Genomic DNA, 25,382 nt, shown 5'->3' on the forward strand with positions numbered 1-25,382 from the left:
TGACAATATCTAACAAATGTTTCATTATGTTCTTTCTTTAATAACTAAAAATTAAGGATTTTCGGACATATGTTTATATGAACTTTTTTTTTCTTGTTTTGTTGTGAAGAACATGCCCCCAAGGTTTGTAAAAATATTTCTGAAACACTCTGTAGATTCAAAAGGAGCTGTTTCGGGGTGGTTTAAAGATAAACAGCACCTCATAGTTCTTTATGAAATATAGGAACATAAATACATAAATATTATGTCGATTTCGATGTTAATATTTGCTTCACTGAATATCATATTGTGACAGCTGCAACGGGGTTCAAACACGCGTCCGACAGGGCGCGCGGCAGACGAAACGCTGGTACGGGGAGCATATGCATGCTGAAGGGCAGAGGGGGTGTATTACGTCAACGCGACGAGGGGAGATTGCGCGCGCAACTGCTACGTGCGGAGTGAAGGGGGGACGGACCCTCCCGACTCTTCCAGAAGCCCGTCGAAGTGGAGATATCCAGATAATTCGAGAGAACAACCGTAGAAATTTCTCGTAACTATGATTTTGCTATAAAAGAAGAAACGTGAGCGAACTTGAGCAGTTTCAGTTTCAGTGTGATTCATGATTAGTTCAGTCAGTAAGCCAGTGAACAGAGCAAGCCAGCCAGTCTTTTGTACCGGAGTACGACTTGAGTGTGCGTCCGCAACTGTGTCAGCATCCGAAGGCCTGAGTTCGAGTGCAGTGGACTGTCTCTGAAGGTCTGTGGTTCGAGATAATGTGAACTCGAGTGACTGAGCTAGAAGAACTGTGAACTGAGAACTGACAGTTCTGATTTGTAAATAGTGCTTTGTAAATATTAGTTAAGATTAACAGTTCATTGTTGTTCGTAATAGTCCAAGTAAATTGTCATTGTCGTTTGTGGAGTGCTATAACGAACGCTGTGTTGCTGTGCGGAGAGCAAATCCCATTGTTGACGAGGGCGTTTAAGGTGAATTGTAGAAAGGAATTATTGTTGTTGAGATAATAAAATTTCATTGTTGTTTATTTTAAAAACGTTACAATATTATATGCTCAGTACTGATGTACAGCGTAGAAAATTCGACTGTGAAGGCGTCAATCTCGAATATGGGTTCACTCATTCATCAGCTCCTTGTAAGTTGTTGTCAACAAAGATACGCGGACATGCTGCATACAATGAAACACGCGTCACTGGAAGTGGCAGGACGTATAGGGTAATTATAACTACATCAGCCATCCACACAATACGGTTTCTACGAAATAACAGAATGCGACATTTATTTGTCTCTTACTTTACTGAGAAGGGACTCGAAATACAAAAACAAGGCTGTCAATAAGGTCGACACACTCGGGCGTGGGAATCTTGTTTTCGCCTTAATTGACACCTTTCCAACCGGAAACTTTAGCATTCGACCTGCGGTTGGCTCAAACACCTAAGAGAGACAGAAATCTCTCTCAGGGTCACCATGGCAACCTCTAGACCACTGAAAAAGAGGGAAAGAGCATCTGAGGGAAGGGGTAAAATGAAAAAAGTTTATCAATACACTTGCAACTTTATATAGAAAAGTTCTCGAGTATTTCTGGTGGAGTGGAATGAGGAATCACAAGTTTAAATTGGAGCTGCAAAGGGACAAAACTGTAATCAGGATTGGAACGGGTTCTTAATTTAATAAAGAAAAAAAAAAATGTTGCGCAGAAGGTCTATACAATTGCAGCACTATATGAATCACAAGATTAACTGGCTCCGTACAGAATACAAAGTCGCAAGTTCTTTAATCAACTATTTTGAATAATTACCAAGTAACTGAAGTAACAAATTCCATCTGTCCTACATGAAGATCTTGATCAAATGATCCATTAGCTATGGATAGTGTATAAATACTCAATTGCTTCTTGTCACATTATTACTATCATCATTATAACTTTCTTCTTCTTCTTCTTCTTCTTCTTCTTCTTCTTCTTCTTCTTCTTCTTCTTCTTCTTCTTCTTCTTCTTCTTCTATCTATGGGAGTTTTCATACGTCTGGTGTGGTTTAAACTACGTTTGTATTTTTGGCTTTCCTCGATATTTATTTTATTTTTATTTTATTGACATATTACATCATTCTGTATTCACGTCATGACGGATTAGATGAATTCCAGTTCTTAATTCTCCATCACTCACTATATGAAGATTACAAATGATCAATAGACATGGTAAGTAAATACTAAATGTTTGCTTAAAATGTTTATTATTATTATTATTATTATTATTATTATTATTATTACTTACTGGCTTTTAAGGAACCCGGAGGTTCATTGCCGCCCTCACATAAGCCCGCCATTGGTCCCTATCCTGAGCAAGATTAATCCGTCTCTATCATCATATCCCACCTCCCTCAAATCCTCCCGGCCTCCCCAAAAGTCATTTTCCCTCCGGCCTCCCAACTAACACTCTATATGCATTTCTGGATTCGCCCATACGTACTACATGCCCTGCCCATCTCAATAACGTTCTGGATTTAACGTTCCTAATTATGTCAGGTGAAGAATACAACAATTCAATTATTTGACCTTCCAATAAAAATCGATTAATATATTTATTAAAAACTATTGCAATTATTATATATGATACAAAATTAAAAAAAAGGTTGGGATAAGTCTACCTTCAAAAAATAAACTAAATTTTCTCATCAGAAGTAATTGCTAAATTACTATAATTTGGTTTAAGAGACCATTACTTGCTTTCAGTCATCTGATGATTCATTTATTTACGCGTGCAGTTCTGCGTTGTGTAACTTTCTCCATTCTCCTGTAACTTCATCGATCTTAGCCCCAAAATATTTTCCTAAGAACCTTATTCTCAAACACCCTTAATCCCTGTTCCTCTCTCAAAGTGAGAGTCCAAGTTTCACAACCATAAAGAACAACCGGTAATATAACTGTTTTATAAATTCTAACTTTCAGATTTTTTGACAGCAGACTGGATGATAAAAGCTTCTCAACCGAATAATAACCGGTATTTCCCATATTTATTCTGTGTTTAATTTCCTCCCGAGTGGCACTTATATTTGTGACTTTCTAACCTACTTTAAGATTTTCCACGGTTCAATTTTCACGTAGCGTGCAAAATTACAGGATAAAATGCTCTATGAATATGTCTCACTAAAGTATGTTATCTAAATTGTACAGTAGCACGAAACAGTAGGCATAGATGATGATAATCATATTATAAACGTAACAAGGTTTGGACGAAGTTGAATTTTGTAACATCCACACAAGAAATCTGCTCCCGCTTCGACTGCATTTCTTGGCGGGGTAACGCCGAGAGCTCCTCAGCTCGCTCGACTTGATAGGTCACATCGCGTCCCTCTCCACCAGGCACTCACGAACTACTTACTCAGCAGTCTGAGCTTAAAACTCGTTCCACAGCAACATTAACAACTGACAAAATTAATGAGCAATCATATCAATTTGCTCTTCATTACCTGATTCATTACTTCATCATTTCAAGCGCAATAATTATCGATTAATATCGATATCATTACCACAGTGAGGTGTACCGTAACGCTAATGTGATACACGACGGAAATGAGTTCCATAAACGACGCGTCATGGGACAAGATGTAAATAAAATGCAAGGCATACCGCTGTGTGCCTTGGAACACTTTCAACTGTTCAACCCTCGACGTAATGGTAATTTTTTTACGTTGAATAATGTTATTATTCGACTGTCACTAGGATGGAACGAACAGATTTTCGCGTAATACTGACACAACTCCGTCTTTTGATAAACCGTAAAGACCCATTCACAATGAAAATTAAACATAACCGTAACATAAACACAGAAGTTTGCGCCCAGGCTACCAAATGGGATCATTCACAATTATTCACATAAGCATTGACATAAACATTGCCGTTAGACGTTAACATGGAAGTTTGCAAACTCCAAACTTTCGTAAGCTTATGCTTACGTGATTTGCAAACAGAACACAATCGTGGAGCGCTGAAGTATACGACAGAATATGAGGAAATGGAGTCGTTATGTTTCCATGGTTACCAAGTATGTTTGCTGTTATGTTTATGTTCCCATCGTGAATGATGGTATGACTTCTTGATTTTACCGTAACGTTTACATTCTTAAGTTAACGCTTACGTTATGTTTAATTTTCATAATGAGTTATAACGTTATAACCGAGAGAGTTGGCTCAGACGGTAGTGTTTGAGACTCGATTCGGGAGGTCTCGGGTTCAAACCTCGTGGCCGACCAATCTGACTGGGGTTTTTTCATGGTTTTCATCAGTCATAAAGGCAAATGTCGGGTTGGATATTTACATGTCATGATTCATCACCTTCTCAATAACTAATATCATCAACATTAATCAAAATCTATAATCAGTTACAGGAACATAAAGGCACCTACAACACAATAGAAAACAGGAACTCAACAATAGTGAAAACGGCCACACAGATCCTAAAAAACAGGCGATATGACTACAGATCCACAAATTTTAAAGCATGGTTTGCGTTGCCTGTGTACCTGCTTATCACGGAATTTCCCCGAGTCACAAGTGTAACGTGCTTGTCTGCCCTGCACAATCAATGGTCGATTTAGCTTATACAGGGTTAGTTAAAAGTCCCGCACCACCTAAATAACTTTTGAAGCATACGGTTCAGTGATCTTAAACTTGGTATGTGAGGATAACCATATATTAAGAACTCAATAATGGTATTACCGAGTTTTTTCTACTTCCGGTTTAACCGGAAGTAACTCCAACTCACTTATTTTAAATGGAACACCCAATATATTTTTGAATAGTACTCATTAAGGGCTTTTCAAAAAGTACCCACATTCGATACTTCTGTACAAATTCAGTGTTGCTAAGTCAAGAAAACAGAAAAGTGTATCGATTAAAATAATAAAATACTCCTTCCTTACCAAAAACAAAACAAAGCTAGCTCACCTTCTAAATTATGTGTTCAAATTGATAGTCCTCAGCTGCTTTACAATGTGTCACTCGATCATAGAAACCATTTAAGGAATGATTTAACTAGGCTTTAGGAATATCTTGCACCACTTCCATTTTTATTTAGCAACACTGAATTTGTAAAGAAGTATCAAGTGTGGGTACTTTTTTAAAAGCTCTTAATGAGCTTTATTCAAGAATAAAAATATATATTAGGTGTTCCATTTAAAAGAAGTGAGTTGGAGTTACTTCCGGTCCCGGTTATACCGGAAGTAGAAAAAACTCGGTACTACCATTATTGAGTTCTTAGCATATAGTTATCCTCACATACCAAGTTTCATATCACTGAACCGTATGCTTCAAAAGTTATTTAGGTGGTGCGTTTATTATTTTAATATTCGATACACTTTTCTGTTTTCTTGACTTAGCAACACTGAATTTGTACAGAAGTATCAAGTGTGGGTACTTTTTGAAAAGCTCTTAATGAGCTTTATTCAAAAATAAAAATATATATTGGGTGTTCCATTTACAATAAGAGAGTTGGAGTTACTTCCGGTTAAACCGAAAGTAGAAAAAAACACGGTAATACCATTACTGAGTTCTTACAAGGGAAGGGTTTCGGTTCGAACAGGAATTTCGTATCCAAAATTTGTATACAGGCCCATCTTTACATCTCTGTAAAGCTCCCAAAAGCATTCGCTTGTGTAATGTCTGGTTCGTCTGTTAGAGCACTGTACAAGTTGAGGGATGGGTATAGTACTGCAGAAGTTAAGGGGATGGGACACCTTACCCGTAAGCCTAGCCTAGTCTAGAAGCTAGTGCGAGTGGTAAAATGTCTAAAGCCCATTTAAGAACATTTTTCTCCAACGTTCTGTCTGAAAATATTGCAGCTAATCAAAAGTGTACACTGTTGCGTGAGTCATTGAATGCGCACAAGGACACAACCTTAATAAATGAATCATTCCAAGGCTAGGACATGGAATGTATGATCATTCCACCTAAAAGACTAAATATATTCAGCCTCTGAATATCTATTTCCTTAGACAATGCAAAATATATGCTCGGAGGATAACAGATTGCATAAGGACTCTTGCTGAGAATCCAGAACTTAACTTGGAAAATCGAGTGTTTATAATGAAAATGCACTCTGTTATTCATAACCAGTTGTCTGCTCCAGTATACCGCCCTATGCTTCAGTATTCCTGGCAGTCAGCTGATTACGTGAATCCTGAACAAGTCTCGAACTTCAAAAATGTAATTCAGGTGGCATTTGATTTTTCAGCACTGGAGTGTGGTTCAGAAGATTGTTCAGGTGCTGCTTCTGCGTGTTGTGCTTATTGCTCTGCTCCATGCTGTTTCATGCGTTTTATAGAGAATCCTCATGTACATTTTTACAGAAGTGTATTGACCAGTGGCGGCTCCTGCATATTTCTTAAGAGGAGGAAAGAAGTTAACAGCACTAAATGACACCTTCTTGAATGAAACATGCTACAAATTAGCCTACATGCATACATATAAGACCAGTTAGTGTTGGGGTTGGCCTTCCCTTCTGTATAGCAATAATCTGTTCTTGTAAACTGAGTTTCCTAAATAGTCCAAAATATAGCTATTATGTTTTCACTTCCATTCATTGTTGAATAATTGCACAAATTAACAATTACAAGGAAATTCACAACCTCGTAGCATTTTTCGAGCACACTACAGCACCACACGTGTTGGAAGAGACTAGCTACTAACTCGTAACCGGAACCGTTTTACGGAAATGGAAATGGGAATGGGAAATAATCTGAGGAAAGCGACAACACTGCACCCATCCACATGGTCGTGTTGCCACATGTACATTTTACAAGTTCAGTATCACATGCTTTTGAAGAATGTCAGTTCTTGTAAAGTCATACTATCATTATTCTTCAAAGCTGCCGGTGGCCGATTAATCTTTTATGTTAAAAATGACGTAGTTTGGAGTACCTACTTTCAGTTTCAAATATATTTGTAAGAAACTGACAACTTGGCTGTTGCCCTGTCTAGTAAACAATGAATAGAAGTGAATTTCAGGGGTCAACTACGTAAAACTACTTCCTCTTTGTTTTACATAAACCCGACTTTAACTTTCAAATATCCACGAAAGTTTCAAACCATATAAAGTGCAATGAATAATATTTTTGACTTATAATTTAAAAAAAAGTTTACATGGTGTCTTTCATAGCGTTGCGTTAAAACTGTTTTTTATTGTGTCTCCTCCTAGATGTGTTATAGTCCGGTTGAATGCAACATCGTTAGGTGGCAGCGGTAGCAACGACCAGTCGGTTTCTATTTCCCGCCCATGACTGATTCAGAGGAGGATCTCCTCCCTCTCCGTTCATTTACTTGCTTTAAAACTCTGCTTCTTTCTCTGGCCGCTAGTGCGCTGTTGTCTATGTGTGTTAACTGCAGTAGAGGAGGAATGGAGTGCCTTTCCTACAGACAATCTCGCATCTTTCTCACAGTTTTCTACAGCACATGAGCGCGCGTCGTTTAAAACTCGATCAACGGAGTTTTTCTTATAGCTGTGAACTTAAAAATTATCGAATCTTCCTCGAATTTCAAGGCACACATTTTATTTGGTATTTACTTTCAAAAGAAGAAAATGTGAGGCGGACGTTCCTCCCTTCCCTCCCCCGAGGAACCGCCACTGGTATTGACCAATACCAACCAAACGGAGAGTTACACAAATGCATGCTTTTACGATCTTCATCACCATTGTGAGGTAGGCGTCTGTACAAATTTTTAACCAAAAATTACTGTTGGAGCCGAAATCCTTCCCTTGTTAGTATATGGTTATCCCCACATACCAAGTTTCATGTCATTGAACCCCATGCTTCAAAAATTATTTAGGTGGTGCCGGACTTTTAACTAACCCTGTATAGTGAATAGTCGCTAACAGGATGCTGGCCCACGTGACATGTGATGCGTTGTCTCTGGTGTAGCTATCGATATAGCGCTGATCCATGTCGAGAAGTCCCATCATACGTCAGTGTATTGTAGATTGAATAAAGTCAATACGGGCTTCGGATAAACTTTGTTAGGAGTATGAAAAACTCCACAGACACAAAGACAAATGGTTTAATCTAACCTAATCCAATTAAACCTACCTAATAAAAACTACCGCAATTTTAAATTATATTGGTTAAATATCTGGACCTGTTAAAGGGATATATTACAATACGAAGAGATACTTTGTAATAAAAGGTTAACAATGGCGGATTCCGGTCGATGGGAGGGACGGATCAAAGCAGCTCTGAAATCAAAGCTAATCTGTTTCTCCCGCCGCAAAGAATAGCACTCTAAGCAACGCACACCAACTTCGTGTAAGCTTTTTTAACTCATTTCGTTCCACGTCGGTTGGTTAGTGGGTTTTTGCTGTCGCTGCAACGAAGGGCTTAAAAAAGAACGCAAACCACGTCAGACGATTACACCTCTAATGCGTCGTTATAGGGTTATCCAATACCTGTACACAGCGGTCTGCTGCTGTCAACACTCACGCGACCTGTAAAAATTACAGGGCAGCTTAATGAGACATTCGATTTAAAACAGGGCTGTCCAATCTTCTGGAGTGCAGGAAAGTATTTACGACGTCAATGTGATGACGTAGAAAACAAATTTTATTACTACGATGACTAATACAATGCTGGGATATAAGAATTACAGTAAAATAATAAAAAAATGTGAAACCAAGAGCTGCAGTCACAGCAACTGGAGACCATATCCGAACGCGCTGAATTCAGAGCAAATTGCAATAATCCAACAATTCTTCATGCTCGACATTCTGCCAAATTTCAAGACGACTTTTAAATAATTGTACAGCAGATAGTAGCTTAATTGATTGCACTATGTTACTGCCAAATTTCAAGACGAATTTTAAAGAACTGTATAGGAGATAGTAGCCTAATTGATTGTACTATGTTACTGCCAAGTTTCAAGACGAATTTTAAATAATTGTACAGCAGATAGTAGCCTAATTGATTGTACTATGTTACTGCCAAATTTCAAGACGAATTTTAAAGAATTGTACAACAGATAGTAGCTTAATTGATTGTGATATGTTAATGCCAAATTTCAAGACGAAGTTTAAAGAATTGTACAACAGATAGTAGCCTAATTGATTGTGCTATGTTACTGCCAAATTTCAAGACAAATTTTAAAGAATTGTACAACAGATAGTAGCTTAATTGATAGTGCTATGTTACTGCCAAATTTCAAGACGAATTTTAAAGAATTGTACAACAGATAGTAGCCTAATTGATTGTGCTATGTTACTGCCAAATTTAAAGACTAATTTTAAAGAATTGTATACTAGCCTAATTGATTGTGCTATGTAACTGCCAAATTTAATTTTAAGGAATTGTACAACAGATGGTAGCTTAATTGATTGTGATATGTTACTGCCAAATTTCAAGACGAAGTTTAAAGAATTGTACAACAGATAGTAGCCTAATTGATTGTGCTATGTTACTGCCAAATTTCAAGACGAATTTTAAAGAATTGTACAACAGATAGTAGCTTAATTGATTGTGCTAAGTTACTGCTAACTTTCAAGACGAATTTTAAAAAATTGTACAACAGATAGTAGCTTAATTGATTGTGCTAAGTTACTGCTAACTTTTAAGACGAATTTTAAAGAATTGTACAACAGATAGTAGCTTAATTGATTGTGCTATATTACTGCCAAATTTCAAGACGAATTTTAAAGAATTGTACAACAGATAGTAGCCTAATTGATAGTGCTAGGTTACTGCCAAATTTCAAGACGAATTTTAAAGAATTGTACAACAGATAGTAGCCTAATTGATTTGCTATGTTACTGCCAAATTTCAAGACGAATTTTAAAGAATTGTACAACAGATAGTAGCCTAATTGATTGTGCTATGTTACTGCCAAATTTCAAGACGAATTTCAAAGAACTGTACAACAGATACTAGCCTAATTGATTGTGCTATGTTACTGCCAAATTTCAAGACGAATTTCAAAAAACTGTACAACAGATACTAGCCTAATTGATTGTGCTATGTTACTGCCAAATTTCAAGACGAATTTCAAAGAACTGTACAACAGATACTAGCCTAATTGATTGTGCTATGTTACTGCCAAATTTCAAGACGAATTTTAAAGAACTGTACAGCAGATAGTAGCCTAATTGATTGTGCTATGTTACTGCCAAATTTCAAGACGAATTTTAAAGAACTGTACAGCAGATAGTAGCCTAATTGATTGTGCTATGTTACTGCCAAATTTCAAGACGAATTTCAAAGAACTGTACAACAGATACTAGCCTAATTGATTGTGCTATGTTACTGCCAAATTTCAAGACGAATTTCAAAGAACTGTACAACAGATACTAGCCTAATTGATTGTGCTATGTTACTGCCAAATTTCAAGACGAATTTTAAAGAACTGTACAACAGATACTAGCCTAATTGATTGTGCTATGTTACTGCCAAATTTCAAGACGAATTTCAAAGAACTGTACAACAGATACTAGCCTAATTGATTGTGCTATGTTACTGCCAAATTTCAAGACGAATTTCAAAGAACTGTACAACAGATACTAGCCTAATTGATTGTGCTATGTTACTGCCAAATTTCAAGACGAATTTCAAAGAACTGTACAACAGATACTAGCCTAATTGATTGTGCTATGTTACTGCCAAATTTCAAGACGAATTTTAAAGAACTGTACAGCAGATAGTAGCCTAATTGATTGTGCTATGTTACTGCCAAATTTCAAGACGAATTTTAAAGAACTGTACAGCAGATAGTAGCCTAATTGATTGTGCTATGTTACTGCCAAATTTCAAGACGAATTTCAAAGAACTGTACAACAGATACTAGCCTAATTGATTGTGCTATGTTACTGCCAAATTTCAAGACGAATTTCAAAGAACTGTACAACAGATACTAGCCTAATTGATTGTGCTATGTTACTGCCAAATTTCAAGACGAATTTCAAAGAACTGTACAACAGATACTAGCCTAATTGATTGTGCTATGTTACTGCCAAATTTCAAGACGAATTTTAAAGAACTGTACAGCAGATAGTAGCCTAATTGATTGTGCTATGTTACTGCCAAATTTCAAGACGAATTTTAAAGAACTGTACAGCAGATAGTAGCCTAATTGATTGTGCTATGTTACTGCCAAATTTCAAGACGAATTTCAAAGAACTGTACAACAGATACTAGCCTAATTGATTGTGCTATGTTACTGCCAAATTTCAAGACGAATTTCAAAGAACTGTACAACAGATACTAGCCTAATTGATTGTGCTATGTTACTGCCAAATTTCAAGACGAATTTTAAAGAACTGTACAACAGATACTAGCCTAATTGATTGTGCTATGTTACTGGCAAATGGTATTAATTACTGGTTCAAGTTCGGCCAAGGGAAATTGATTTTGAAGGGAGATAAAATTGAAGAATAATTATACACAATTTCTAATAATCTTTAACATCAATGATTATTAATACACTCTAATTGTTAAAAAGTGATGCTGCCCCTTCCATTGGTGATTCCCAAGCATTATAGAAGGACTAAGAAGAAGTAATTGTTTTATTAGAAATTTATTAAATATAATGATTGAAAAAAGAGAGATAAAAATGAATGAGGCTCCTTTATTGATATTTTTTGTTTCAAGTAATATTTTGAATTCTGTATTTAAATTTGTTAATAATTTATTTTCTATGCACGAAAGAAAGGAAAAAAATGGAACCACTCTTACAGCATGCATTTTGGCCATATTTCAATAACAGATTTTACACTAGTACTTTCACCATTTTTCTCAAGATCAGCCCTTCTATTATTAGTTTCCACCCCAGTGTTATCGAAAGAATTGAACTATATACAGAATTCTGACACGCTTTCCGCCCAAACACCTATTTTCCTCCTACTATCCAATCCGAACCAAAATTACTGTTTTAGATTATTCTCGTCCGCCATTATGGAGTAACGATTAGCACGTCTGACCGTGAAGCGAGCGACCCGTGTTCAAATATTGGTTGGGACAAATTACCTGATTGAGGTTTTTCCGGTGTTTTCTCCTCAATCCGTTAAGAGCAAATGCTGGGTAAATTTCGGTGTTGGACCCGGAATTCATTTCGCTGACAATATCACCTTCATTTCACTCAGACGCTAGCTAACCATTGCAGTTGATAAAGCGTCGTAAAATAAACCAATTAAAATTATCCTGATTGCAAGTTTTTTTTGTATCGGTGCCTAGAATTCCTTTAAAAATATATACTGATGCACCAGAACTTGTGACAAAGCGGAAAAGAAGCTAACCACTATTGCAGATCGACTGACGTCATCTGGCCGATCTTTCACCCAGCCGCATAGTCCCAACTCGTCATTATCAGCTTGATGAATTTCTCCCCGGTGTCTCCAGTGTTGTCACCTACTCTCGATTACTGGCCCACATAGCAGAGTTTTCACCATCCTTAATGATGGTATCATCAGACATGGCAACACAGAAAGAGACGCAATCATGGCTTACTAATTTTAATAATAAAACTAAATAAAACAACATATTTATAAGTTTGATTTACATTTATATTTAAAATATATTTGCACTTAAAAGCGTCAAAAGAGTACACATACCTTAAAATGTAAAACATGTACAATGGTGGCAAAAACCCGGACCGACGGAATAATCAAAGTCCCCGAAATGAGCCACTGCGCATGCCACGCCCGCATTCACAAGATAGCGAGTAATCTATTGAAATTGTTGTAGTTTCGACTGCTGACGTAGCCCATTTCGAAAGCCATTAGAAAATAAGCTGGTAAAATTCATGTTCTGGGAATAATAAGTTAATTAAGTAGTAAAATATCGCTGCAAACGAAAAGTATTGGGAATAAATTTGAATAAAGAACAAAAAAAGGTTCCTTTCCAGGCAGGATTCGAACCACGAAAGTCTTAGTTACCTGTCTATGGTGCTGTCATTGTGAACACGGCTCTGAAATCAGCTACAAGGGTCGGTCCGGTTTTTTTTGCCACTACTGTACAATATTGAACATATATTAATGTGATTTTCAGATTATATTTCTCCTGTAACACGGCTGACATCTACATTCTATGTAATTTATGTGCATGTACTTACTTACTTACTGGATTTTAAGGAACCCGGAGGTTCATTGCCGCCCTCACATAAGCCCGCCATTGGTAACTATCCTGAGCAAGATTAATCCATTCTCTATCATCATATCCCACCTCCCTCAAATCAATTTTAATATTATCTTCCCATCTACGTCTCGACCTCCCTAATAGTAATATACGTTACAAGATCGGTATGTTGACGTTTCCATGGTCGAGGAAAAGACTGAAAAAGCGAAACGTAGTTGAGCTTTTTTAATTTCCGAGAACATGAACACAAACATACCGCTCGTGTATCGTACATTATTTTGTGCGAAGATCGTTTATTACACACCTGAAAGACGAATTTCTAATTAGTTGCAATGAAATCTCCATGTTGGTTTCTGTTTAATGATGGCAACTTCGGAAAACCAAAATATCTTTCTTCAACATTGTTGCTATAAAATGTTTTCTCTTTACTATACTCCAGCAGGCCGTGATATACGTCTGTCTTTTTTTTCCCCCCCAATCTATAAATGCGAACTTAAAACAAACGGTAAGGTTATGTAATGATTTATTTTTCATTTTAATATTTTAACAATATTATTTATGTAACATATTGCAGTAATAACATCCGCATCTGGAATCTTGTTGATTTTTTCACGGTTTCCTTAATGTTACTTGTATCAGGAATGCAATAAGTTTCGTGGAGTAGTAGACTTTACTCATTTTTTGGAAATATTTAAAAACAATAATTAACATTGCAATTTAGGTGAAATTGCAGTGGTAAGTTTCCAATTTATAATTATTACTATGTTAAACGTCTCTAAAAATAATATATTAAAAGCCTAAAGCAGTAAAATGAATGTCGCGCTTAAGCGGTAAGAAGAGGGAAATTGTTATGTGTGTTACGTTGGGAATACTGAATGTGGTATTTCACACTTACCGCGTATTGGTTCTGTGCGGAAAACAAGCAAATACGCACGATCTCGCACAAAGATCTTTTTCCCTCCGGCCTCCCAACTAACACTCTATATGCATTTCTGGATTCGCCCTACGTGCTACATGCCCTGCCCATCTCAAAAGTCTGGATTTTATGTTCCTAATTATGTCAGGTGAAGAATACACTGCGTGCAGTTCTGTGTTGTGTAACTTTCTCCATTCTCCTGTAACTTCATCCCTTTTAACACCATATATTTTCCTAAGAACCTTATTCTCAAACACCCTTAACCTATGTTCCTCTCTCAAAGTGAGAGTCCAAGTTTCACAACCATAAAGAACAACCGGTAATATAACTGTTTTATAAATTCTAACTTTCAGATTTTTTGACAGCAGACTGGATGTGCATGTATTGTCATAAAATGCTGACTCCGAATTTTATCTTGGATGTGTTCCTTACGTGGAAATCGAGAATGCACAGGAATGCGCTGTTGTCAGATATAATATACTGTTCATTTTCTCTACATCCTATCGTAACCTTGTTTACCTTAACTTAATTTATAGCAGAATATTACTTATTAACAATTGAAACGAATATGTTGACAAAAATCTGAGTAAGTGAAGAGATGCTTCTAAAAAATCGCAACTTACAAACCCTGTCACCCCTTGCGCAGTGCACCACACACACGCACACACCTCCAGGATAAACACGACAAAAGCTAGCCATAATTAGACGTCTGCAGGGGCTCAGTCAGAAATCCAATTGATTGATCTCGCTACCAATTAGCGGTTTTCCTCTGCAGTACCTTGCGACGTTACGTGACAAGTGACACCGGTACGAAAAGCTCCAGTTTCATCGCGCCAGTATTTCTTAGCAGGGGCACAATGGGGGATGTGATAATGAGGACTTAGTGCTCATCGCACTCACAAGCAGATCTGACATCTTATTACAGCAACTTATGGCTGTCATCATCATGATCATCGGTCACATTGGAGTAAAGCCGCTTAGCGAAGGTAACAATTTGAGACGCCACAAGAGAAGCTTCGAGGAGAGGTTCGTCGTACGTTATTTATATAACGTTTGTGGTTCATTTAATTTAATTCTCCTGAAAGGAGCAGGAGCAACACGGAACATTCATTTTTTTGCACGATAGTGTGTTTTCTCGTCGTCAAAGCAAACGACCGCCACGATTGAAAGTTGATTTTACTGAATTCAGAGTTGCCAACCTGATAAGTGTGCTGAAATATTACAAATAACTGCTCTAGAGTTGTAATGAAAACCACTGCCTTCTATGTATGCTATAATCCTACAATGAATGTAAAATTCATACGTAAAAGTCAGTGTTATTTAAAATACAATATACGAAACAAATCACTGTATTTGAAATGTACTAAACTTCATTTAAAAAATGCAAATTTCACTTAACAAAGAGAAATAAAAAATAATTTTAATTGAACACGAAATATTACAAGTACCGGAATCATTTTTACTCCTTCACATTGAAGTTGATGGTGAAGTTTGTACGTTGGCCAGACTGCTAACCTTCAGACAGCAGTTCATAGTGTATTGTAGGTACTGTATATTAAGATTTTTAAAAATATTATTTTCAAAATATACTATCGTGCAAAAAAATACAGTACAATACACGTTTGTGAAGTTCATTACAAAATCTCAGAAACTGAAAAACTAGCTCTGCTCGTTTTTCAAACTTTTCTTCGATTCTGTAAATCGCATTTCCCAACCCTGTATAGTAATATACTATATCATGTGAGTTAAATTAAGTACCTTTTGTAACGATTTCTCACATTCATAATTCCTATAGATAAATTTTTATGGTTCAACGATTTTCTTGTAAATCTCTCACTTCATTCAAAATGTCTGATATATTGAAATCCTGGTGTATTAGTCTGTAACATACATACTCTGTTCAAAAAGTTTCCGGAATATATTTATTTCGCCGAAATGAATAATGTTATGTGGTATATTTCTGTTTCTGGTGTTGGCATCATTCATGATGTCACTTCCGTAGAAGTTTCATGATCATAGTTATTATTGTTGTTGTTTGTGTGATATTCGTTCGTCGCATTTCACAATGTTGCATACTGACCAAGAGGAAATAAAATAGTTCTTTTTTTTGCACAAATTATCCTTCAGAGACTTCAAGGGAACACTCCACTAAAAATGGCAACTTTTTTCGTAATCATTTTAACCAAATTTTGAGAGCACGCAAAGAACTAACAGAATTCAAATTCTGAACTCCCAAATGTTTTTGGCTTTTGAATTTTTTTTTAGAAATATTTTCAAACGCAAGTTTTTAGTAGATCATCTCAATTTGTAGATACGCTTTTCTTTTGGTTACATTAACAAGACATTGAGAAACATTTATATGCATTCATTTTATGAAATATCTTATTTATTCACTTTCAAAAATTGTTTTGAAATTTTGAAAACGTTAGTATTTTTTCTATAATTAAAGAAAAAAATATTACTGAAATTAACTAGCAGTAGCCTATTACTTACAAAATAAATGCATAAAAACTTGCAGCTACCTCATAAATACTTGCAATAAAATTTCATCCAAGTTGATTAACCTCTGGCATAAAAAAGTTGGTTTTGAATGAAGAAGAGTAAACTTACGGAAAAATGGATTTGAAAGCAAAATGAATACTTATGTAACAGATATCTCTTAAAATTCTCTTCCGCTACATTCATCTAGTAACTTCCGATTTTAATCAGAAATTTGTAAAAATAATTATTTGATGAAAAAATAATTTTGACAGCTCTTTAAATGGGACGTCCTCTCAAAGCCTTTAATAAAAATATTTATAATCAGAATTGAACTAAATCCATTTGAGATATGAAAATATACATTCTAAACAAGTGAAATAGTCAATTAAAATATTTTGGAAACTTGTCATGATTTTCAGTGGAATCTCCCCTGAGGAATGCTTGAAGAAGCTTAGGGTGAAGCAGCAATAGGAAAAAAAGCAGGTGTATGCCTGGAATAAACTTCTTCTGACGGCCGACCGGAGCGCTGTTCGTCTTTGATACTCATACGGCCTTCATTCTGAAATGCAACGAACAATAATATCACAAAAACAACAGACATTTGTCTAATAATAACAATGACTATCATCATGAAACTTCTACGAAAGTGACGTCATGAATGATGACAACAGCAGAAACAGAAATTTACCACATACCATTATTCACTTCGGCAAAAAAATTATATTCCAGAAATTTTTTGAACCGAATAGTACACCCTCACATTGTTCAGTAGAGTTCAGACAACATAAAAGTCCGGATGTCTATTCACCGTCATAGAAGTAATTTCGTGAAATCGTTCTCCATGTTCATCAGTGACTGCACCCATATTCTCAGGAATATGAATGAAAAAAAAAATGCATTCTGAGAAACGTATACATAGTGTTCCGTTCGAACATCCCACCAATTTCAATCCATCACTGTCAAAAGAAATGTGGTAAATTATGAATTTTAATTAAATCTACAAGAAAAAAAATATCATTGGCCATGAATCACTACTTTTTGTCATGGCAAATAAGAATAACGATTCCGCACTAGAATACAATTTCGTATAGGGGAGACTGTTGTATCTTTAAACATTTTTTACATTTTATTTTTTTTTTAATTTTGGGAAATGACATTTTTTAAATTAAAAATGCTTATTATTGAAGATTCTTTCACAGCTTCCTGTATGCATTTTCCTGTTCTACACGTCTATTAAGGCTGGAAAAAATAAAATGTAATATGTTCAAAGGTACAACAGGTTCATGTACCTTAGAACATACCCTTTTGTAAGTTAAAAAACACATGGAATATAGGTGGAAATACAGTTGTAAGAACTGACAATCAAATGTAAAACGTATTTGCCATCATAAACCACAGCAGGCTTCTCTGATATAGATTATATTTGCTGGAGGAGCAAGAATTGCTTCAATAGCTTTCTTCCGAACATCCGGATCAATTGGGGGCCTCTTAACTCCAGACTTACTTCGTGACATGATCTTAAAATAAAAGAAAGACAAAAACCGATAGTATCGTGCACCTTAGAAGATGTTCCATAGTACAAGATGGTCTGTGTTCAAAGGTACAAGAGGGTGCACGTTTAAACAAATATGGCTCCCAGAACTTCTAACATGTAACCCACTAACATATAACAAGAAAATTAGAAACGTGTTAATATCTTCAATTTGATTAAATAAATTTATAGCCTGTGTGCATGAATTAATCAACCTATATTATATTTGTATTCTATAATTTTGAAATATATATTAGTCCTACTTTTCACGTGCGATATTATTCTTCTCTAATGTTAATATTATATTATATAATTCCATTGCCGCTGTAATTATATTTTAGTTCCTATTTTATTTTACTTATTTATTTATATTATTATTTTTTATTTTAATATTATATCTGAACTGCGACCGAGCACGAGCGCTGCTCATTCGGTCTCAAATTTTGTTAATACTACTGTATCTTCTTTTTATATTGCTTGTATTATTTTATTTCTATTTCTCTTGTTTGTTTTGTAATTATATTCTTTATTCTGTATATTTAAATTTAAATTTAAATAAAAAAAAAACTAGAGATTCGAATAAATCATGGAAATTAAAATATGTTATTACTCACCAGATGATAGGGAACACACTGTACTTGAAAGATATTAACAAATACAATCTGGTTTTGTGTTAGAAAACATACATCAATGAACGAAATGTTTACTTTTGGTACTAAAAAAGATTGTTTCGTCCACAGAACTCACATTTCGCAATAAATCAAACCGAAACTACGACCAGGGCTACTTAGCAGCTTTCCCTACAATCTACTTCAGTTTGAGTCCTCTAGGTAGTAACAAAAAATTAAAAACAAAAAATGTTCAAAGGTACACTATGCTAAAGGTACAACAGTCTCCCTTAATATGTGGATAAAGTATTAATAATTTTTTGATGGGAAAAAATCAAGGCATTGTTGGAGAAATTTATAATGACCGCAATTGTTCTGAAACTATCTCGAGAACCACATAAAACGGTTCTGAAGGTGGAGATGAAATGAAAGGCGAGGTATCAGAGAAGTCCAGACAAATACATTTGCCAAGCACCAGATAATTTAAAATACCTCCAACAACAGTTCATAGAGTGCTACACCAGAGTCCTCGTATGCATTCATATCAAGTGCACGTTCTCGAAAACTGAAGGAAACGACAAACAACGTCGACAAAAAATTTGCTACGAAAACTGTGATCAGTATCGACACGAACTCCACTTCTTTTTCCAAAATCCTGTTAGCCGACGGCGTAGCTTAGGTGGCAGCGCATTTGCCTGCTGATCCGAAGCTGCGTTCGATTTCCGCTTGGGCTGATTACCAAATGCCTTTTCGACGGTGGAGGCTCTGGTGATTGTTCTTATTTTATGCTGCCATTTCATAACATGGGAATGACCTATCCGATATACAGGGTGGGAGTGAAATAGCATTGCTGATTTTCAGAGCGAATAGCTCATGTTATACGTCACAAAAACTATATCATATTGTTATAAAGTTAATACAGTAAAATCACAGTCTACTATATACAGTCGCGAAGCTCAATATGTAGTAAAAATGCAAACATGGGTAGTTGCCCACCACTAGGATCGCTGCTATCGCCTCATCATCACAGATCTCTCCTAGCAGACGACAAAATATGTTACACTTTCGTTGTCGTGTTCTTTTGAGAAAATTAACACCTTCCTTCCATTATTGAAATATTAAATGGATAAAGTTCATTTATTATTTTAATGAAGTATATTAAATTCCACCATAAACTCGGAGATACCTGCAAGAAATAGGTTAATATTATTTTTGTTTGTGCAAAACGAACTGAAATTTACTATAATCGCTTCACTCATTCAAGATTATAGCGATAATGAACTATGAAACCAATAAATATTAATTTGCATTTCCCTTTACAACAATAATATTGTAAATTTTATTAGTAACAACAATGTAATTTATTCGTCACAACAATAATTCCTTTCTACAATTCACCTTAAACGCTCTCGTCAACAATTGGATCTTCACTCAACACAGTATTCGTTATAGCACTCCACCGACGACAATGACAATTTACTTGGACTATTACGCACAACAATGAACTGTTAATCTAAACTAATATTTACAAAGCACTATTTACAAATCAGAACTACCAGTTCTCAGTTCACAGTTCTTCTATCTCAGTCACTCGAGTTCACGGTATCTCGAACCACAGACCTTCAGAGACAGTTCACTGTACTCGAACTCGGGTCCCTCCAACTGCGGTCCACTGCACTCGAACTCAGGTCCCTCCAACTGCGGTCCACTGCACTCGAACCCAGGCCTTCGGCTGCTGACGCAGTTGCGGACGCACACTCGAGTCGAACTCCGGTACACAAGACTGGCTTCCTTGCTCTGGCTTTCTCACTGACTGAATAACTGAAAACTGAAAACTGCTCGAGTTCGCTGGCGCTTCTTCTTTTATAGCAAAATCATAGTTGCGAGAAATTTCTACAGGTGTGTAGAGAATTATCTGGATATCTCCACTTCGACGCACTTCTGGAAGGGTCGGGAAGGTCCATTCCCCCTTCCCTCCGTAAGCAGCTGCGCGCGGGTTCTCCCCTCGTCGCGTGGGCCCTTTCCCCTTTCTCCGCCGCGCGCCGTTCCTTAGTGCTCCGTGAAGCCCGCGCGATCTGCTTTATTGCGGGACGCTGGTCGTGAGTTCGAATCTCACGTCGCTGTCACAATATAATAACAATAATAATAATAATGGAAATATGAATTAATGGGAGTAACTTACGTATACCGGTACTTGTAGTGTAGGCTTACGTAGTTAACAAAGTGGGATGAGGTTAAGCAATAATAATCACACCAGAATTGGAAATAAAACGTGATCAATAAATTTTATTGTAACAGACTTACTTTTTCTACGTCTCTAGTAAAGTAACAAATAAAAATAACAACAAAATTAACATCTATAATTAAAAACATATCCTTTGAAAAAAAAAGTAGGCCTAAGTTGTCTGAAAATGTACAATTATTCAAGGAATCAGCTGATACAGACGTAGAATTAGTGCAAAGCTTTTGTTTCTCAGCTGCAGGTAATAACAGAACAGGTTTATTTGAAACATCAAATAAAGTTGGAACTGTATTCCAGATTAATTTATTTTTGTTTTCATTCATAAATTGTGTGTTTTCGAAATGAAGAGAGCAAAACTTTATATTATTATAAAGATATGCTTCATTCTTTGTCATTAGATCTTCCCTCCTGCTGTTTATTAACCACTTTTTGCATCTAGAAGTAAAATAAGAAATAGATGTTAGGATTTTTCTTCACGAGCATCAATGCGAAATACGCAACGACCTAGCACTGGATGGAAATACGACACAGTCCACTCTAAATCCAAAGTCGACCGTGGACAGTCTATTGTTTCTAGTTGCTAACCGCTTGGAGCGCTTTATCGCGAGATTTGCAAAAAATCATCTCAAGCTTCGCGACTGTATATAGTAGACTGTGGTAAAATCCCGATATAGAGCATTTGTTGGGGACATACTGTGGTTCCAACCACGAGAAAGTCTCCGCCGGATGAGACGAACGGGGATAATGCTGTGAATGAATGTTGATGTCATAAGATGTCATAAGGTCACACACGTGGGTACTCTTATCTCTCTTGGCTAGCTCTCACAGCACAAACTATAACATTGATACAGACATATTGATACTACCCTAGTTACAAAATTAGATCACAGTTAATCTCCTGGTCTTTTAATCTCTTCATACAGGAAATAACATATGCAGGAGAGCGCATGGTTTTTAAACTGATGTTATAACGGTAATATTATCTATGTACTTCGTTCCAATAGATGAGGCAATAGTAAGCACATTCCTTTCACGGTTGATCTCCTGGTTGGAGAACAGTACTTAACCCCCGCGTTATGGCTGAAACGCGATATATCGGAAGTGATTATAGTCCATGTGTTGAGGTAATTTAATGCACTATAACCACAGTCTACTATATACAGTCACGAAGCTTGGGGTGATTTTTTGCCAACGAGTTGTATTTCTCGCGATAGTTGCTAGCCGCTTGGAGCGCTGTGAGTACTAGAAACAATAGACTGTGTCACTGCCATCGTGATCTAATACAGGCAGTAAGGCAGGCCATGTGACTCACTTAACCCGATCACGAAGGGCGGCGTTTCAACCATATAAATTAATTGGAATGCATAAAGAGTAACATATATTTCTCTAAAATGTAGTGTAATTGCATTAATAAAATTTAAAACAATGATTAGGGGACACTTCAGACATAATTCCTTGCGAGTTAATGTGTAATATTATTTTTGGTGTGAAAATTACGTTGTTCGTATGTGTGATACCTGCGTTTATTACGATTAAATATTGCGAAATTCTTGTACATTCATTTATGCGCGATTCAATAATTTTCAGTTGCACCGCACGAATATTTAGATCTGTTGAAATTATAGGTTATGTTTACTGTACCAGTTGCCCCTTTCTGTCTAATTTTAATGGTTTCCAATGCCCTGCCATTCATATGTATGTTATAGCTTATGTTTACTATATTTAACTTATATTCCTATATTCGCAATTATACATTATAATTAAACATAATGTCATGTATGACACCCGTCACATTCTATTTGTCTGTATTTTAATACTACAATTGAGTACTGTATTAATCTACTACCTAAGAGACGAAGTAACACAATCGTACGTACACTAATTTCATAGGAGTGGTATAATACAATAATTTGAATAATAATATGGGACAAGGAGACGTTCGTAGTACTATAAATTGTAAGAAAAATAGGTTAGAGCTATCCTTCTTCCGAAAGATCCAGGAAGGTGACTTTATAGAATATAACATATATATATTTTTTATGAAAATAATATATAAACCTTATGTATTTCATATTTCAATAGTGGAAGGAAGGTGCTAATTTTTTCAAAAGAACACGATATCGAAAGTACAATACATTTTATCGCCTGCTAGGGAAAGAGTCTGTGATGAGGCGATAGTAGCGATCCTGGTGGTGAGCAACTATGTATGGATGCATATTTCAACTGTCTATGTTTGCATATTTAGTAAGCTTCGTGACTGTATATAGTATACTTACTTACTTACAAATGGCTTTTAAGGAACCCGAAGGTTCATTGCCGCTCTCACATAAGCCCGCCAGCGGTCCCTATCATGTGCAAGATTAATTCAGTCTCTATCATCATACCCCACCTCCCTCAAATCCATTTTAATATTATCCTCCCATCTACGTCTCGGCCTCCCTAAAGGTCTTTTTCCCTCCGGTCTCCCAATTAACACTCTATATGCAATTCTGGATTCGCCCATACGTGCTACATGCCCTGCCCATCTCAAACGTCTGGATTTAATGTTCCTAATTATGTCAGGTGAAGAATACAATGCGTGCAGTTCTGTGTTGTGTAACTTTCTCCATTCTCCTGTGACTTCATCCCGCTTAGCCCCAAATATTTTCCTAAGCACCTTATTCTCAAATATCCTTAACCTATGTTCCTCTCTCAGAGTGAGAGTCCAAGTTTCACAACCTTACAGAAGAACCGGTAATATAACTGTTTTATAAATTCTAACTTTCAGATTTTTGGACAGCAGACTGGATGATAAGAGCTTCTCAACCGAATAATAACACGCATTTCCCATATTTATTCTGCGTTTAATTTCCTCCCGAGTGTCATTTATATTTGTTACTGTTGCTCCAAGATATTTGAATTTTTCCACCTCTTCGAAGGATAAATCTCCAATTTTTATGTTTCCATTTCGTACAATATTCTTGTCACGAGACATAATCATATACTTTGTGACTGTATATAGTATACTGTGCTATAACTCTATACATGAATTTAAATCATGTTGTAATATAAACTAAACAATCACCAGTTATGCAGTTCATTCCATAAAACTTGCAATTGTATTGTTTTTAGCAATAGCTCACTTCACTGTTCATAAACTATCCTACACTGTCATAAAAATGACTGACGAACTAGCACGTGTTAATCAAAGGACAGGAATGGAAAGATAACGGATGTTACTTACCCGCGTGTTGTTGCGTTCGGCCTTGAGCTCGGCGATCTCTTCCTCCCGCTCCAGCAGGTGTTCCCGAGCCTGGTTTAGTTCCTTGGTCAGCGTCGCAAACTCCTGTAAGCACAAACAAGTCTTTTTAAAGGTACGTCGTCTAATAACACAACATCGGGATGTATTGGCACGTAACAAAAATAAAAATAACTCTGTGACAGAGTGGAGAGACTCATGCATTGCTTTCATATGGCGTGACAGGGCAGCTGTCTGCAGTGGCGTAGCATGAAATTTTGAGCAGGGGAAGCTAACTCAAGTTGTCTTTCATGCAATATGAGAAAATGTATTACAAAAATACAGTCTTAAAATAAATAGTAGTCAATTTCAAGTCAGCAGTCGAAGATTGGTTGGAACATCGTAAGTAACACCAATAAGGCATGACCTCAAATGAGACGTAATAAAATACGATTTCACGGTTTACACATATCTCTAACAAATAGACACGTATACGTATAACATTAGCTCACTCCCTGTCACACTTAGAGAAATCATAATATTAGTATCATTACGTAAGTATGCGTCTGTCTTTTGGTTGTGTCCTTCATTGACAGCAAGGGAGTCGGTCATTTGTTTTTTAAATCACACTTTTGTTCGTAAGTCAGTCTTGATAATACAATTGTCCTAAAAATTCAAGTAAATTAGTGTCAGGAACTGTTATTTCGCTCATTATTTATTATATCACCACAATGCACACTAACACTTCAACTGAACACAACTGACGAAAAGGGATAACTCGGAAACTACTTATTTTAAATGTTAAAGCTAGCTTCTTTTCGAGCCTTGCGACTAGGGTAGTTTAAAAGGGATGGAAAATCTGCGGTGTGGATTACACAGAAGAAACCGGTCTGCTTGGAAGCTGGTGTGTGCAGGCTTCTTGTTTACTGCTGCATCACAAAAAATCCTGAGCTGCCGCATCACAATATTTAACGCGTAAATAATAATAATAATAATAATAATAATAATAATAATAATAATAATAATAATAATAATAATAATAATTTATTTAACCTGGCAGAGTTAAGGCCATACGGCCTTCTCTAACACTCAACCAGGAGTAAAAACTGTGTTATGGAAACACTACAACTTTACAAAGTACACACAAAACTGAATAAGATAATAATAATAAAATGTAAACAACAAGTAAGAAGAAATCAGACATAATATATAATATAAATACTATTAAAATTAATAAATAATTTTCTCCATAAACTGCAGGTTTATTATGAAATTATTATTAACTGGGGAA

The 25,382-nt window shown here is 36.1% G+C and overlaps 1 protein-coding gene across 1 annotated transcript in view; it reads right to left on the reverse strand.

Annotated features, from left to right (window-relative positions):
- The window catches only part of Liprin-alpha (PTPRF interacting protein alpha), a 258,468-nt gene extending 233,765 nt beyond the window's left edge, over positions 1-24,703 (reverse strand). Inside the window, exons 1-2 of the mRNA XM_069838691.1 lie at positions 24,587-24,703; positions 24,098-24,199 (exon numbers count right to left, since the gene is read on the reverse strand). Of these exons, the coding sequence (XP_069694792.1) occupies positions 24,098-24,199; positions 24,587-24,703 (219 nt within the window). The remainder of the gene's footprint in view (positions 1-24,097; positions 24,200-24,586) is intronic.
- Between the last annotated feature and the right edge of the window lie 679 nt (positions 24,704-25,382).

This window comes from Periplaneta americana, chromosome 11 (genome assembly GCF_040183065.1).
Source record: "Periplaneta americana isolate PAMFEO1 chromosome 11, P.americana_PAMFEO1_priV1, whole genome shotgun sequence".
Taxonomy (NCBI): Eukaryota; Metazoa; Arthropoda; class Insecta; order Blattodea; family Blattidae; genus Periplaneta; species Periplaneta americana.